The sequence below is a fragment of the Styela clava genome, chromosome 11 (genome assembly GCF_964204865.1).
Source record: "Styela clava chromosome 11, kaStyClav1.hap1.2, whole genome shotgun sequence".
Taxonomy (NCBI): Eukaryota; Metazoa; Chordata; class Ascidiacea; order Stolidobranchia; family Styelidae; genus Styela; species Styela clava.
Window position 1 is genome coordinate 9781993 of NC_135260.1, and position 18198 is coordinate 9800190.

Below are 18198 nucleotides of genomic sequence, written 5' to 3' on the forward strand. Positions count from 1 at the left end.
ATGGATCACAACTAGTGCATCCTCTTAAAAACCACGTTTGGTTATAGCAAAACCAAACTTAAAATACTTCAAAATTCAATAAATATGAATCATTTCCCTTACAGTATTGATCACGCTATACATATGGATTAACGTAAAGTAAAGTCTGCGGAATGCGTCATATCATACACACAACCTAATACTCAAGCACCAACAGAACAACGTTATTGTATGCAATATAAGCAGAGAATATCGCAAAGAATAGTGATAAAATCACTTTATGCTGGGTCAGGTTTGAGTGTAAAACATCCTGCTTTTGTCTAGGCTAGAATCATTACAGCTCCTACTAGTTGAGAGTTTACAGTGTATTTTCTAGTGAACAACTACCCTTTGAATGCATTTAATGTTAAAATAGTAGATTCCTACAAATCTTCAGATATCGTAGGCTTTTTGTATAATGACATTATACAACGCTTACTCGTGCCGTTTGCTCCGAACAAGGCTAGATAAAAGAAGCCACCGATAGCTAATAATATCTTACAGACGTAAGTCGCTGTCGAAGTTATCCGAGGTATACAATGTACAGTGAGCTTGACTTGAATCTGAGAAATCTGTTTTGAATTTTTGATTATCAGAAGTTACTGCATAATTCTATAAGACTTTATTAATACTTTTGAAAGTGTTATTATTGAATAAAATATATGCATCGGGGGAATTTCGTGTTGCTTGCCGGTGTAATAAATTTATCGTTGGGAAAAAAAATCAATTGTATTTGACATAAAAGGTCGTTTGTCTGGGCGGAACCACCTGTTTATTTCGTACATCTATTGTCAAAGTAGAAGAACTTATTTTTGAAATAACCTCTTATATTAGGGTATGAAAATATTCATATTAGAAAAGTTATTCTAAAATGATCTCTCGCGATTACATTTCAGTGTTCTAATTTGATTAATTGGGTAACAATTCTTGTGACAAGCACAAATTTGACAAAAAATAGCAATCTGAAATTACAAAACAACTTTTACACCAATAACAGTAATCAGTTCAAACAAAATTAAGCAGGCATACAGCATTCGTGAAATCTTTTTATCTTCGTATCAGTCGATGTTTGGTGGGGGAGGAGACTCTATTGACGTCATATCAGACTAATGAGAAGCAGCAGGACGACTACTAAATAAAAAATTCAGTAAATTTTCCCAATCTTTGCCTGTATTCATCACTGGGGCAATGCATTCGACTTGTCACCACACATGTGCGAGTACACTTGGCGGGTCACACGAAATTGAATCTCCGATAGTTAGGTTAGGTGGTACACAAAATCAATCGATTGATTTTTTTTTAAGACGAAACGCTTTAAAATTCATTCGTACTTGGCGGAGCGGTTCCAAAACGACTTCATGTGATCTATTCAGTGTTCATGTGCACATGTATGGCTAGATTATAAATGCAGAACAGCGGTTCACATGGCCACATTCCAAAGACTCAACCTCAACACTTATGCCCCTGGCTCTGTTATAGAAACTAGTCTAGATAGTCACCACCACCACATAGATTCGAGACAATGTTGCAGTGAATCTTTAATTTCTAGTATATATCACCATAGCATGGTTTCAATTTTTTACTTCCAAAATAATGCAAATTCAATTATGTTCACTCAACAGATTATAGGCTAAGTAAAGATTTCTTAAGTCGACTGTTTCAGCTGGTTCGCTCACCCAGAAAGGTTTGGAAGAAATCGAAGGGAGGATAATAATACAAAAATGTAAGTAAACTAGGTGTGTTTATACGTATCGTTATATCGTTATTATAGTTCATCATGAATATTTATGCATATTAGATTTATTTATTGTTTGAACTCTCACACTCAGGGATAGAAAAACTAGGTTAAAATTATTTCGTGGTTATCAACCATTGGGTACTGGAAAGTGTGGCTGTTGAAAGCAACATGTATAACATACTGATGCATGTTAAATTTAGCTTTTACAGAAAGAGCTTCGCGAGAAGTTTGTTGAATTAGATTATTACGAGCCCGTTGTTAGGAGAACGAATTTCTATTTGAATATAAGCATCGAGACACGGGTTAGATTGAGTATAGGGGTTGGTTATATAGTTCCAATCGACATTTGAATGGACTCATCCGTAGAAGGTATATCGGGTTGCCATTTGACAGGAGGTTTTGATTTTAAGGGTAGCTCACAAGACGTGTGCAGCCAACCAAGTACAATGTTCACGTAAAGCGTTGTTTGTGTTTAAAAGTTTCCAGCCTAAATGAAAAAAGCATTACATTGTGTCAAATTCACCTCGAAAAAGAATAAGTTTTTAGTGATCCTGGGCTAAAACATTTCTTGATTAATCACAAGCGCGAACGGCGAGTAGTTCGGCCTTTTATTTAATAAAAATATGATAAATCGTACATACTTACAACTATACAGCTTTAGAAACATATTCCATTTCGGCCAATTAAGAAATGCCGAAGCAAGTGCAAGTATCGTTAGGGGTTGTAAATAAATCTGGCGTCGAAAATGCATGCATAATTAATGCAATTGACAGCATGATAAATCCGTAGGGAAGGACGTCTAATGCTTCAAGGTCGAGGTTGTATTGCATTAGTCTGTCTGAGTGATATTGTAATAGGTAGACAAGGAGGGAAATAAATTTCATATGGGAATAGAAATTCGATGAAAATTAAACCGAGGGATAGGTTTTTATCGGGTTGGGGGGCGCAATATTTAAAATTTAAAAAGTTATTATGTCAAGACAGGCCTACCAAAAGGAATGTCTTAGTTTCTCTTGCAGTTGCAAATGTGAAGTTATATTACAAAACTGACATCACAATGAAACATACGACTCTATAATAGCCTCCAAGGGCGCTGGGATGGGACAAAACCCACTGCGTTGATACTATCCATTGCCTTTGGTGCGTCAGTATTGTGCAAGGAAAGTAGGCTAGTATTGTGTAAAAATCTTAGTATATTATTGTATGTATATAACAAGGAGGTTGTTTGAATGGAATTAGTAATCGTTGATAGAAACTAGTATTGCTTTTCAGAAGTTGAGAACATCAAAAATGTTATGCGATATAATATGTTATTTGCGGGCGCTAGGCGTTGTTGTGTTGGTGTAATGCAGGGTTCAGTTCCGGGCCCCATACTTTCTCTCTCTGTGTGTGTATATATATGTGCTCTCTCTGTGTGTATGCATAATGCTTCCCTTATACGTATGAAAATACACTATGCGTATACAAAAGTAAATAAATACTTTTTTGCGTTCATCCATCTACGACCGTATGTCATTTTTGGCATCATGACTGAGTAGAGCACACGACCACGCAATGCGAACGCAAGTAGAATGCTAAATACATGAATTATTAAATAATTTGTAAATATGATACCGAATGGAATACTCTGCTAATTCTTAATACGATAGGGTGACACTGAGGAAATAGGCCTTACAATAGCAAGAATGAAATGAACTAAGAAATTTGGACTTGGTTAATTATGGTGGTTCTCAAACTTTCATTATATGTAGTCCTTTTCCACTGCTCTTTTATAAAAATCTCTAGTTTTGCGTTCAACGCGTTTCCGTCAGTTATTGTAACCGCCAGTGACCACGTTCAAAAATTAAAAAAGCCAACAAACGAAGGCGAAAAAATGTATACATTACAGTAAAAAAAAGCGAATTGCAGTCAATTTACTATAAATAATGGAAAGTGGTATCCGGTGAAGGTTTCCTCGAAGGAACATTTCGAGAAACACTGTTATACACTAATGCGCATGGTTGTTCATAAAATAAATTTGTACTTCCGAAGTATGTGTACCAGGTAAAGGTTAGGTCATAATTTTATTCCGATTTTCCTTATTTTAGTTCTATTACGAGTTCGGGGACTGTCTGTGTTGGCCAAGTGAATATCCCCCCGTCCATAGCTTTCAGTCCCTTTACACAACTTGATGTGAAATAGGCGAACAAAAGTAGTTACCTCCATATTGGTACACATAGTTCTGGACTCTGGAGCGCCATTAAATTAATAGAAAGGATGGTCGAATCACGTACACGTATCTATGCACAATTCCTGCGCATTTCGTAGTCGATCATTTACATCCGATTATATTTTATACTTCGACATAGATAAAATAGATTCATTTCGGTAAATATTCATTTGAAAATTTATTTTAGTATTCAAAGTTAGTATTTAGAGTTACGAACTTTGCATTGTTTTTTGACTTTTTTCCCTCGTACTTACGTAAATCGGAAAAGACAAGGCAGAGAAACAATAGTTGTCCATGTAAAGCTGCTATCGATGTACAGTAATTATATTGTCAAATTTAGTAGAACACAGAGCATTGAATTCAACAATAGAAATGCTAGTGCTGAAGTATAACCCGGAGCCATGTTTGGAGAGAAAGGGATGAAAGCAACACATTCATCATTTTTTAGCGATTCCCTTAGCATGTAGCCGTAGTCCACATTTACTGGTACTCTCGTAGTGTGTGTGCCAGGTTAAGGTTAGGCCATATTATATTTATTCCGATTTTTCTTATTTTAGTTCTATTACGAGTTCGGTGACTGTCTGTGTTAACCAAGTGCATATACCCCTGCCCATAGGCTTCAGTCCCTTACAACTTGATGTAAAGTAGGCGAACAAAATTAGTTACCTCCATATTGGTACACACACGCAGTTCTGGAGCGCCCATTTACTAGCTTACGATAGTAAAATATGCGGACTTTTTTCACTGCAAAGCAGTTAAAAGGGGAAGAACTAGAATCCCGCTGGCAAAGCTCTCATTACTTAACACATGAAAATAGTAATAAACATAGCATGTGGCATTCATTTGTAGTTTCGACTTCACAAGGAATTATTTATTCATTGCGTGGAAGTCGTAAAAGCATTCAAATGTTGTAAACAACGGAGGCCAATTTGAGACAGGAAACATGAATATTAGGGTCAAAACTGTCAACGAATAAAATGATTGTTCGCGGAATGATGTTTAGTGTTTTTTTGTGATCGAGCCGTTCAATTCATCTACCAGCTAAAACATACTGAATGCAAGCAAGTGGCTAAATTAGATAACGTACAATTAAATATTTTGAAGAAGAGACTTTTATTTGCATAAGGAATATTACTGTGGGTATTTTGTCAAAAAGTAGTTTATCCGGTACTCCCGTAGTGTGTGTACCAGATTAGGGTTAGGCCATAATTTTATTCCGATTCCCCTTATTTCAGTTCTATTACGAGTCCGGGGACTGTCTGTGTTAGCCAAGTAAATATTCCCCTGCTCATAGGTTCAGTCCCTTTACACAACTTGATGTAAAGTACGCTCGATAAAAAGTAGTTACCTCCATATTGGTAAACACACTTCTGGAGCACCGTTTATTTCATACAAATGTATATGGCAGCGTTACCCAACAGAGGAGGTATTTTTCCCATTGAGGAATGTTATTGTTCCGTGGAAGAAATTTTACTATGTATTTGTGTGTTGTATTGCTTATATCGTTCAATTGTTTAGTTTTACAATAATACATTATACAGATATGTATGGATAACGATTTCAAACTATCAAAGTGTATAAAGTCAGAGTGCGAGTTGCGCATATTACTAGCAAATGATCCATTTAAACGGATCAATAAATGGTAACTCAGTTTTCATGCATTCTGAGGGAGGATTCAAAATAGGCGAGGATTATTTCGAAAAAGATTGGGAACCACCAGTGGGTTATGCTTCTATAACACAAAGATATGGACTGAGTAAGAAAAAGAGGCGGCGCGTTTGGAAAAATATTTTACAAAAAGACATTTTCAGCAATTAAATAATAAACGTGGATTTCGTATTAACTCTGCTACTCGATACAACAACTTTGCAAATGAAGTCACGGCGCCTTAAGTGATTTATTGGTAATCTATGTTCAACTCATATTAAGCCCTGTCATTTCTTGATAATATACATGCAAGTCGAAAACGATTGATTCTCCGTCAATAAACGATCATTATATCATGTGTGAATCACTCATAAATCAAGCTAATATCCATTCTTAATCTTGCATGACCCGGCGTAAACGAATTTTATTTATAAATCTGTGGGCAAGTAGGTTTATATTATAGTCTTATCGTACGATAACAGTTAACATTGGCGGCTTGGTAGGCAGTGTATTTGGGAATGGGATATCTCAAGCGCGAGAGTGTCGTGTGGCGCAGTTGTTAGTTGTTGGCCGTCGAGGTGGGTTCCAATAATAAACTTGCCTGTTACGCCACGAACAAGCGAGCATTAGGAAGTTCAATAAACGATCATTAGAGAAATAGGAGTAAGCCACGGAGCATAAGGAATCTAAATGGAATGCGCCGCGGCAAGGCATCGATGACGAGTAGAGTATTTTGGAGGATACGTGACCGCACATTCTTAAAGAAACAGAGTTTCCTTATAGGCAGCCAAAATGCAAACAAATCTACAATGTAGAACTTAGATAAAACTTATAAGTCGCGATGAGTGGGTCAAGTTTGAGTTAATTAATAGAGGAAGAAAGAGGTCATTTGCTTTCAAGCAGAAAACGAAAAGAGCTGAAGTGATAATTTTTTGAGCAAAAAAAAAGATGATTGAAAGCAAATTGTCATGTGGACTAGGTGGTAACCAGTATGTCCCCCAGCTTTTTATTTTAGGAAGGGGGGGAGGTTAGGGGAGGTGTTTTCAAATTTAGGCGGTGGTAGATATTTTGGAATTAGTGATGTAACTATTTGTAACTTATAAAATGCGTTCGACTGATAAACTTCACCGGCATATGAGCCCCTTTTTGAATATTCAAATACATTTTTATTTACGTTCCGTTCCGTTACGTTACCTGAAAATTAGGCGGGTGCCGGAAATTTTAAGGGGGAGTGTAGGGAAATCTGGTAGTAACGATACGACCATGTTGTCATCGGAGTCCGTTACCAACCAATTTGTGTAAGCGTGAGAGTGAAAAGCGCTATAGACTTAGTTTTGTAAATTTTGGATGTGTCGTCAACAAATATCAATAAAACTAAATTCAAAAAGTTCATTTCACATATATCATGGACAGGCGTTTGGGGTGAAATAGAATAATAATAAGCGGAGTAATTATAAGCGAGAGATTAAAGAAATTTTGAACAAATATGACACTTAAATAAGTGTCATATTACCGAATAGTGTACTTAATCATTGACTTCTTTTTTATTTGTTACAACTTTTCATGCATACAAAGCAGGATGTTACCATAATTAGATAGGAATAAGAACTTAATACAGGATTAAACCGGATTCATATATTTGATATTTTGTACAAAGTAACAAAAGAAAATACGCTTCGGTCAAGATGGTTGAAAATAAATATAACGTCCAGTTGGATTTTGTGGTAGGAATATTGAATTATGAACCCTAGAAATATTTATCTGTCGAAAAGAATATTCTTTAGATTGTAATCAAGAAGAAGGCATCTACATCTTGTATTATTTGATACCAATCGGATTACTGATAAAATATCGCATTTGGTGACCGTACATTTGCACCCGTATATCCGCGGTATCAATCTATATGAGGGTGCTAAAATCCATGGGTTAGGGTTAGTATGGGTTCAAATATCGGTAAAAAAAAATTCCATAGGTGCAATTGTCGTGAGTTCAAATTACGGGTCCAAATGTACGTGGGTTCAAATGTAATGGAACCATCGCATTTTACTGATTTTAAGTTAGGACTTCATTTTATCCTACAACTTAAAAAATAGGAATTTTTGATTCCTATAATATCATTTACGGTTATTCGAAGTTTAATGAACTTTTGTCAAACAGACGTGGAGCGCAATTTGGTGCGCTTGTAGCTTGATTGTAGCAATATGCTCGATAAAAAATATATGTAGTCGATTTATTTGTTTTTCAGAGTCCATCGATATATCAAGCGCATAGACATCCTGTGGATGGTACAGGGACAGTGAAGAAAAACAGACACAGAAGTAACGTAACAGGTACGAACCCATCCCCTCTGTATTACGTTTATTATAAACTTATTTACGGTACAAAGGGCTATAGCGTCGGAGTTTAACGGTTTTCTGTCGGTAATTGGAACAGAGAATGAATATTTTCGAATATCAATGAGTTGTGATTCGACGTCAAAATTTTGAACACTGTGGAGTCTGAATTTCAGGATGAAACCAAAAAGCACATAAAACCTACGGATTATCATGGCCTAAACAGTATTTTCCGCATCAGGGTTGAAAGTCAATTAATTTTAATTCCGGATACAAAATTTCGGTCAACCCACAATTGGAAGTTCAGACGTTACTTCACTCTTACTCTACAACCATAGTCGTAAATTGACTTTGCATGATCGGTATGGGAATCGATTAAAGTCACGTCACTGATAAGGTTTATAAACGTACAATATAATATTGAGTTTTAAAACCACGTTTATCTTGGTAATTTATAAATTAGCTTACTTCTACCCTGGATGATATTATCCCGAGAAGTTTCACAGTAGAAATATGCAAAAGTTGGAAACCTGGTGAAATTTGGTGGTGTGTTTATGTTACAATATTATCGATCCCAAATAGCTGAAAGATCGGCGTGAGTTTAAAGCATAGCAATGGCCCCAATTCTTGCAACAGCACATTCCCTCGAGGATTCGCGATATTGAGAACTGTAAGTATTTTTGGTATAACGGGGCAAATCGTGTTTATGCTGCTATGGATCATTTTTACCAATTTCTTTGACGTACCAGTACAAATTATTTGCAGTTCTTACGTCATAAAAACTTTCGCCACTGTAGCACTGGTGCGAGGTTCATACAAATAAGAACCATAAAGTGTATAAAAACTGAATCTATAAGTTTTCCCAGACAACACAATTTGGCGGATGGTAAAAAAGCAACTTCTTAGCTATTATGACCCATATAAAATCAACACAGTGACCTCTTTCTATAGATTATCAGGATAAAACAGACGAAATGTCAAAAGCTATAATAGCGGTGATGTCACATTCATAGCTCAAAAGTTGATATGACTGTAATCCCACGGGGTCTTAGCTGCTTATATAACTAACTTTCTCTTATCAAATCGCATGAGACGTGGTATATAACTAAGACCATAGTTTGCAATATGTAGTAGTAATTAGAAATTTAATTAGTCCCAGTCCTTACGCCCTCTATTAGGTTACAAAGACCAGCTTTCGTAGGAAACAGGCAGACAAATTTGAAATATCTGATACAGTATCATTACGTTTACGTGTATTTCAAATTATTGAGCCATTCGGCGATATGAAATGATTGATGTTTGTTTACAAATAATTTGAAGAAACCATTCAGAATTGCGGGTGAATATAAAGTGATGAAAATTAAAATGCCCAATTTTATCGGCGATGATAGTTATAGTAAACTGGATACTAACAAAAAAATGGGAAACTCTGTTTACATTCGATCCCAAATAAATGAAGGAACAAAATCGCGATGCTACTTTCCAAAATCAATTTATCTTCCATTACCAAACAGTCAAGAGTATATATACAATATACCAAGTATTTACTATCACGAATGCAGTATCTGTAACGTCTTAACATTTTACTCTAATTACTAACGTAACTACATTACAGGAAGACAACCGCCGGGTAATGGTCGATCGGGTACTCTGAACGGTGTAAGGCAAGAAGTAATGACAAGTGCTTTGAACTCAAACATGCCTCCATCAACCTCTGTTCCCGAACCTAATATTAATTTGAGCAGAGAAGAGTTGCTGAAACTTCTGAGCGTATTCGAAGGAGAACTGCAAGCACGAGATGAAGTTATTGAAATATTAAAATCAGAAAGACCAAACAATCCAGCAATACAAGAAAGGTAAAACTTGCCGCTGTTTTATAAAGTCACGACAATCACATCTGACAGATATAAAATTCATTACTACCAAAATGTCACGTACCAAAATGAACGCAAAAGATACAAACATAATCGAATGGTCAAAAACAAACAGGGATTTTACAAAACCTGATAAGTAATTCAAAACGATCACATTATATTTATTTTCAAATTTATATTTATAAGTTGTGTATTGTGTCGAGGAAAAGAACGACCCAACATTCAAAGCATCTTACTATAATAAACTATTCCAGTTAAACACACAATAACGATTGAAAAAAACTATATGAACATGAAAAATATTGTGCCGCCTTTGTTGACAATAGCATGCACCTGCTTTTTGCTTAGAAGTTGTACTTTGCGACCAAGCGTTATAGATATCAGATCATAAATGATTCCTTTCTTATCATGACTTATTTGTGGGTGAGTAATGGGTGATGGAATAATTAGTATAAATAGTATAAATTTTCATCAAAAATGAATTAGAAAATTTTATTAGGTTGATAAATCTTTCTTGGCATGGAATGCCAGTTATCCCATGTGACGTCGTAAGAAAACCTCTTGGGACATATCAAGAACATAAGAAATATTTATGTGACTGCCTTTCAAACCAGATGGCCGATATTCCATCCGTTTACACCATGCTTGAAGTGGTAGGGGTAGTTAGGAAGTTTATATTTAGGAGAAAGTGAAGGGGCAACTACAATAGTAGCATTTATTGCTAGAGAAGGTTACAAATACAGTACTATAATCAATTACGTTGATGAAAAGCCTGAAAATTTGAGCAATTATGCTCATTCATATTGAGCATATTGTAAAGTATGTCAGATAATATAGTATATCTGATATAAGATCATTTAATCTTGACTTATATTTTCGAGCCGACATCACTGATGTATCACTTATTGCAAATTTCTATGTCATTTTCAAGTCGCTTATAAAAATTGTGATGAAGTATTTATTCAAATGATGGTTTATTCACAGATATGGTCTAAGTAACATGCCTCTTCAAGCGTTACAAAGAGATGCAGCATCACTAGATGCAACTACAAACGATCATGTTGCAGAACAAACAAAAGAGAATCTTCAGAAGATAATACAGGTAGCTCACATAAAATAAAATATTTATACTGGTGAGAGTAATCAATATATAAAAAAATAATCACAGAATAAAACCCAGAATTGTGTTCATGTTATTGAGGCCATCATGGAAAAATCTCTTCTCTTTAATATGCATAGTATATAAATGAAGAAGCAGTAAGCCACCCTTAGTTATGAAACTATCCAACGATTTCAATCAGTCAAGTTACTCTAGCATGGTATAAACCTCAAAAATGAGATCACACGAAAGGGTAAACAAAGGTGCAATAGTGAGTGTGTGCCCAATGCTTAGACATTTCGCCTAGCAAAATGATCGGAACACTTTTTAGGCCGTATGTATGATATAAAGTTTGTTAGGTTTTATGCATTTTATATTCGGTACTATTGGTAAAATACATTAGCTGATCATCCTTTTTAACATTTCAGCATCAAAAGGACTCGTATAAAAAACTAAAACAAGCGCTTCTTGCAGCTGAACAAGCAAACCAACGGTTAGCAGTTGAGATAACTGATGAGAAAAAGAAACACCAAGATTATATGATCAAATCTGATGACTTTGTAAACTTACTAGGTAAATTATTAGAAAATTATGTACTTCAGAAGCTGAGTGGATTGAACAGTGAAGACAATTCTCACAAAATTTCATTTTGTAATTACAGAGGAAGAAAGAGAACGACTTAAAATTGCTCTTGACAAAGAAAAAGAAATATCTGAAAACAGAGAAATTGAAGCTAGTCGCAAATTGAAGTCAAACAAGGTATGAAAGGAATACATGCACTTTTTAACATTTGAACATCTTCATCATCCAGCAAACTTGCGGGTCATAAATTAATAAAACAAGACGCAGATTGAAACAGTTCAGATTCCAATAACAATATTCCAATAATACACTAATGCCTTAACAATGATTGCATGTACAAGTTTGATGCCTTTAACGTTGATGATCCTATTACTCTTATTCTCAATTTTAATCACAAATAATACACCCGAATCACAAAGTTTGTTGATTGTTTACACCTACACAGGATGAATTGGCAAAGTTAAAATCACTTTCACTGGTACTTGTGGAGGAACGACAACACCAAGTCTCCGAACTAGCAGAACACAAAAAACAAATAACAGATTTAGAGAGACGACTCAAAGAATCAGAAATAAAGGTATTGCATAATACGAATAGCAATATGTTTTCAGACTGTTTGAACAGATGATTTATTTATTGTGAAACAAGAAATGGTAAAGGAAATCTCATCCAATTAAATACTAGCTTTACCTAGGATACTCGTATACTTTTGACCTGATCTGGCAACAACATATTCCAGTGCAAAGAATCCGAGACAGACATAAATGCTGAGAGAGAGCATGCTATACAACTGGAAAATGACCTTGAAACTCAGAGTAACAAATTTTTCGAAAGTCAGGAAGATATCAATGCCAAGTTAGAGGAAGAGAAACAGAAGAACCTTCAACTAGAGGAAAAGGTAATTGTTAGTTATTTACCTAGCGAAGAAAATAAGAAACCTGTAAATATCATTGAATTACGAAAAAAAATTACATAAAGCACCTGCGTACATTAGCTTGGACAAACTGTCATAAACCAAAATAAATCATCACCATTCTGGATGAACACCATGTTAAATTTCTAAAGAATAGGATTGGGACGAATGGTTACATTTTGTTCCTTCTCAGGTGAATGCTCTTACAGTACAATTGAAAAAACTGAAAACAGTTCAGAGAAATCTACAAAAAACAGATGATCAGCTTTGGAGGATTCATGAAAAATTGGAAAAAGATGAGGAACATGATTTACTGTTAGAGGAAGTCGAGCTTCTTAGGCAAAGAGTCAAAGACATGGAAGAAGGTGAAATGATATACACTCAGGTACCTACATTGCTTGTATATTTTATGTTGGTTGAATCTCTTTAAATATGATAAATTTTTTGAATGATAAGTTACTATAAGATTGCGACCATCAAATAGAAATAAATCGATATTATTTCCAATTATTTGTTCATTGTGTGTGAGTAAACAATCTACTAATTGCTTTTAGGCAAAACCGGTAGCAAATCCCTGTGTCACGTATTTTACACACTAAATTCTAGACAAGGAATCACTCAGACACGTGTTTTTAAATTAAGAGTCAGGGTACTTCTATTTAGCTTACCCTTGATTTTAGGCCCAAGAAGACTGCAAGGATATTCGCATAAAGTTAGAAGAAGAAGTAACACTTACTAGAAGTTTGCGATCCCAGCTAAAAACCTTGCAAGCGCAAGTTAAAGTACAAAAAGATCTCCAAAGAAGTATTGAAGACACTGATTTTAGATTTGATGAATTGCAGTTGAAATTTGATTTTGAAAAAAGGAAATCAAATGATATGAAGCAGCACTTGCAGGTAAAACACTGACAATAAGGATTATTAATCTTTAATTCTGCCAGTATGTGTTATAAAGATTTTTCGACTTTGTGCTACAAGCATTTATAACTTATAAGAATGACACCACAGCATGTTCCTTTCAAAGGCCAAATTCATACTAGCTTGATATATGCTTTCCCCCTTTATCTTTTAAATACCCAAGCCAAAAACTAGCCTGTTATATTGGTTGATACTAACTATGATATTGTAAAAAAATATTCAACTACTATATCTGCTAAATACAACTTTGTTGAAGAAAGATTCTGCTCACTAAGGAATCATCTTCTAATTTGCTGCCCAATACTTACACAGCCGACAGTTGACAGAATTTTTTTTATCCTTTTCCAGAAAATGAAAGCAAGAATGACTGATCTGGACCAATATGAGAGTATCATGCAAGAAAGTGAAGAGAAAATGAAGAAAATGAAAGAGAAAATAATCCTGCTTCAAGGGGATAAAAAATGTGTGGATGACCAAGTCAAATTCCTGATTGAAAAGAATTTGCAGTTTAAGAATGAGGGCAAAGCAGACAAGGAAAAGGTTTGTGGTTCGAGAGCTGTTTATGAGATAAATGTATTGAAAGCGTAAATTTACTACAAAGTGATGATACACACAAGCTTAAATCATATAATATCTGTATGGAATTAAATATGGACCCCAGATTTCAAGAAATTAAGTCAACGTGGCCAGAGAAAAATGAATATAGAAGCAACACAATTATGACAAAGCTGGCTTGCTCAGATATTATCATTTAATGAATTCATCATTTCCAGGTAACAGAAATTACTGAAAAGTTTATCAACGAAAGCAAAAAGGTGCTAAAGTTGAGAGAGGAGCTTGGCCAAGAAAAGATGAAATTTTCAAGTCAATTTGTCCCAATACAAGACAAGTTGAAAGAAGCAGAAGAAAAATTAAAACAAATGTCATCAAAGGTGAGGGAATGCATTGGCTAATATCTTTACAATGTTCTTTGTCGTAATTACTCACCTATGTGAAACATACGAATCACAATTTTCTGTAGTTTTTGTGACTGGTGTCACAAGTCGATAAAGCAAATATTTTTTGTATTCCCTGACATGATATTATCTGATTTTATTAATGTGGCATTTTAAATTTGGATATAATTTTGTAGTTTACTAAAAAGTAATACTAAGTGACATGAGATTACTGTAAGAATGATGTGAAGCTGATGCACTTTGAGTGTTAACACTGTTAAGAATTCTTCTAATAGATAGAGAGCAACATTTTTTTGAATATTCGTTTAGAAACAATCACAAGCAGAAGAAGCAAATGATAGACTGAGACGACAAGTAATCATGTTAAAAACACGACTTGATGAGCTAGAAATTGAAAATGAAGAAAAAGAGAAAAAAATAACATTGTTGAGAGAAGCTCCGGCTCCAAAACAGAAGAAGGTGAAAATGTTTTCATAAATATTTCGGATAGAATTTATTCCCAAGACGTTTCTATAATCACGTACTAAAAGATGAATTCAATAATGGTTGTTGGAAGCTTGCAAATGACACTTTTCATTATTAAACAACTAAATTGCCATTGATATGACTACTACTATTTAAATTCATGGTACTTTTTAGGCTGTACATGACACATCTTTCGACCTTGTGGACATGGTACATAAATTACATGAAACAGAGGAGAGATGTGAGGAATTAACAAAGCAACTGCTTGTAAGTATACAAACCATATATATATATATGCTTGAGCCGTTATTAGAATATTGAATATCCATAAAAGTCATGCCTTTAAAAATGAGTAGGAAATTAGCATAATATACAATCACTGGCACCTCATTCGATACATAATTAATACCACAGATAAAAGCAAAAGCTTGTGAAGATCTGAAGAAGGACTTATCAAAATTCAAACAAACCAACAATAATTGTAACCTGAAGGGCATATCAGTCACAGCAGTATGCACACAAACAGAAGACAGGACATTATCAGATAAAAAACAAGAAATTGAAAATCAGAAGTCTGTCGCCCCAACTCAAGACACTGTCAAATCCAACTCTCTTAGGAGAGCGCAAACTACTGCAAAATTACCCACTGCAAAAGTGTTTGTTGGGTCCGACATTTCACAGAGCAAACCAGCATTTTCAATCACAAAAGTAAGAACAGTACTTTTTCATGGGGTGTTCCACATCTTAAATCTATTAGAGAGCCTGCCTCTCAAAAGATTCATTTTAATTTATGAGAGGTATGATGCTTGAGTCACAAATAAAAACAAAGCAATCTGCAACTGTTTGCAAAATCATTTAAAGTGGGGTCTTTCATGATATAGTTTAACTTTAGATATATTTATATTTTCATAGATGAACAGCAGGCCACCAATATCACCTGTATCATCTTTGACAAGAAGTAGTAAAGTGGCCCCAGCAAATTTTCGGGTTACAAAGAAACCACCACCTTCGCAACTTAAAGCAGAGATCCCTCCAACACCAGTGGAAAACAAATCATTACAGGATGTCTCATCCATAAAATCTGAGCACAGCAAAAACACTACAACCATGAAAGCTAAAAAATATGTGGATACTGGAGCACCAGTTAAAACAACTGCCAATGAAAATATCGCATCGATAGCTGAGTCAACAAGCAAACCTACAACAAGTATGTATATATGCCACAGATTAGCTTGCATGGAAGTTTGGGTTTAACCTATAGATAACAACATATTTTTTAAATTTGATCCTGTGCTAAACGCTGAGTGAATAATTCGATTTTTTGATCATTGATTGATACTATGAAAGATAGGTAGCATCATACTATTTTAGCCCAAGTCAAGATGACAAAGCACATTGTGTGTGGTACATATCATTGCTTGGCCATATGACAGAATTAGTCGGGCAAAAGCATTGTGTGTTGCTAAAATCATTTTACATTCACCCAACAAGATGCAGCAAAATACAAACAAGTTCAAACCAAATCAAAAAGTTCAATACCATCTTCACCAAAAATTATTAGATCAAGAAATCTATCTAAAACAAGGGAAAGCGGGAAGCAGGTATTTAGACCACTGTCACCAATCAACGTTTCGTACAAAAGTCCATGTTTACTACTTACTATTATTATTTGATTGTCAAAATCCTTAGTATTACTCTTGTTTGTCATCTTGCATGTACTTTGCATGTGTTATATATACATATTGTCATTACCATTACCGTAAATCCTTTTATGTCATACAGCCAAATATTGCTTTTATATTTTATTACATACAATTTTTATTGAGCGATATTGGAAAAGTAAGTAGCTTGCTACAAATCATCTCAATAACCCAATGCTAAACAGATAAAATAGTCAATTGAAACACTGAGTAATATTTATAAGGGTGTGTAAATGTAGCTCAGATTGTAATATCTTAGCATTAACGGAAGTAATCATTGAATGCAAACAATAAACAATATGTTCAAGCAAATGTAGCACACATGTTAATATGACAGCATTAGGGAAGTTTCAAATAATAAATATTAATATGACTCTAAGTTGTAAGTACCATTGATACTGGTGATAATAACAACAACTTGTGAAATTAAGCAATTTTTCAAATACAAATTTATTCCAAAATATCTCTTGGATTAGAGAATAATATACGGTGTTTGTAGTCCATGCACATTTTTTATTTAGTAATTTTATTTTAGTATTATTTGAGAAAAAATTTAAATCAATTACTGAAGAACCAATTTGATAGATAGAAACTTGTCCCAATATTTTCCCTTTAAAAGGAACTAGAATAACAAGATGCATGCTGTATGTGAATGTGATATGATTAGTCAAGTTTTATGTTCCAAACACAATATAATCTTACGCAAATTATGAGAAAATGAAAACTTGGATGCCCTCATGTGATCTGTATTTTTAGGTAACACCAAAGGACTCAATGTCACCAACAAGAATACCAAAATTCCGAAGCAGCCAAACGTTTCAAAATCTTTCAGAACCTTCCAAGTTCAAAGGGACTTCAGTGAATTACAGAAAAAATGGGCAGCCAAAATAGCAAAATAACAGTGAAGTGCCATCATACTATTTATATATTGAATTGTTTCAAGTTTTGAACTTGCCAAATATTTTTTTAGTTCAGAGAAAACATCGTATTGCAAACCTATTTCAAAAATAAAACTATATTTTATCATTTGTCATTATTGTTGTCTTTAAATACTTTGTGGCACATACACATTTTACTTCTATCAATTTGTTATATTATATGTACAGTGCTAATGGTGCCTTATTATCACATGTCAGATATTTCAATGAGATATCTTATTTTGAGTCATTGTCAATATGTGTTCAATCTCAATAGGTTGGCAAACAATCATTTATTGTATACTATTTATTTCTTCGATTTTTATTTTCTGCTTTCGTTTCATAATCACCAATTGCACTTGTGTAAATAATATACATTGAAATAAAAATGCCTCAGCAAAATGAGTTCAGTACATGTGCTTTGTATAAAGAGTCACTGTCAATGAGATTAGCAGTGAATGATTGTGTAGTTAGAATATAAGTACAATAAAGCTTCACTTCATAATGGCATTCCATGTAAGCTTGACTGAAAATCCCCAATTGCGCATTCTCATTTTCCTCACAGCACGTACTTCATTTCCCACAATTACTGTTTTGAACTATGAGGATAATCATAGCATCAGCCATGAAAGAAAAGGAAGTAGCATCAGCTAATAATATACTGTGTGGTAGTAGATGAGCACCAACCTATGAGTCACTTCTTCCTTTTCCTCTACGAAGCCAACGCAGTTGAGTACTGTAGTTTTGTTTTTAATACAATACTTTGGCATGCATATTAATTGTTGAGGCTTCATGTAAATCAGTGGGAATAATTTAGAAAGAGATCATTT

At 34.4% G+C, this 18198-nt stretch overlaps 2 protein-coding genes across 7 annotated transcripts in view; one reads left to right on the top strand and one right to left on the bottom strand.

Moving 5' to 3' along the window:
- LOC144429987 (uncharacterized protein C3orf26 homolog) overlaps window positions 1-18198 on the bottom strand; it is a 50054-nt gene that overhangs the window by 22198 nt on the left and 9658 nt on the right. The gene's annotated exons all lie outside the window — the stretch shown is intronic.
- Window positions 1639-17774, top strand: LOC120347135 (uncharacterized). 4 transcript variants are annotated; one of them, XM_039416998.2, is made up of 18 exons: window positions 1639-1741; window positions 7858-7942; window positions 9561-9801; window positions 10804-10921; window positions 11347-11491; window positions 11580-11677; window positions 11946-12077; window positions 12240-12398; window positions 12607-12798; window positions 13094-13309; window positions 13679-13870; window positions 14104-14262; window positions 14596-14745; window positions 14926-15018; window positions 15166-15459; window positions 15664-15958; window positions 16243-16352; window positions 17208-17774. In XM_039416998.2, exons 3-18 carry the CDS (start codon window positions 9620-9622, stop codon window positions 17340-17342), a joined length of 2670 nt encoding a protein of 889 aa, XP_039272932.2. In that variant the 5' UTR covers window positions 1639-1741; window positions 7858-7942; window positions 9561-9619; the 3' UTR covers window positions 17343-17774. The 4 variants fall into 4 exon arrangements, with proteins under 4 accessions (XP_039272932.2, XP_039272929.2, XP_077974363.1 ...); XM_039416995.2 differs by lacking the exon at window positions 1639-1741 and adding an exon at window positions 7064-7336; XM_078118237.1 differs by lacking the exon at window positions 1639-1741 and adding an exon at window positions 7064-7336 and having other exon boundaries at window positions 15664-15955.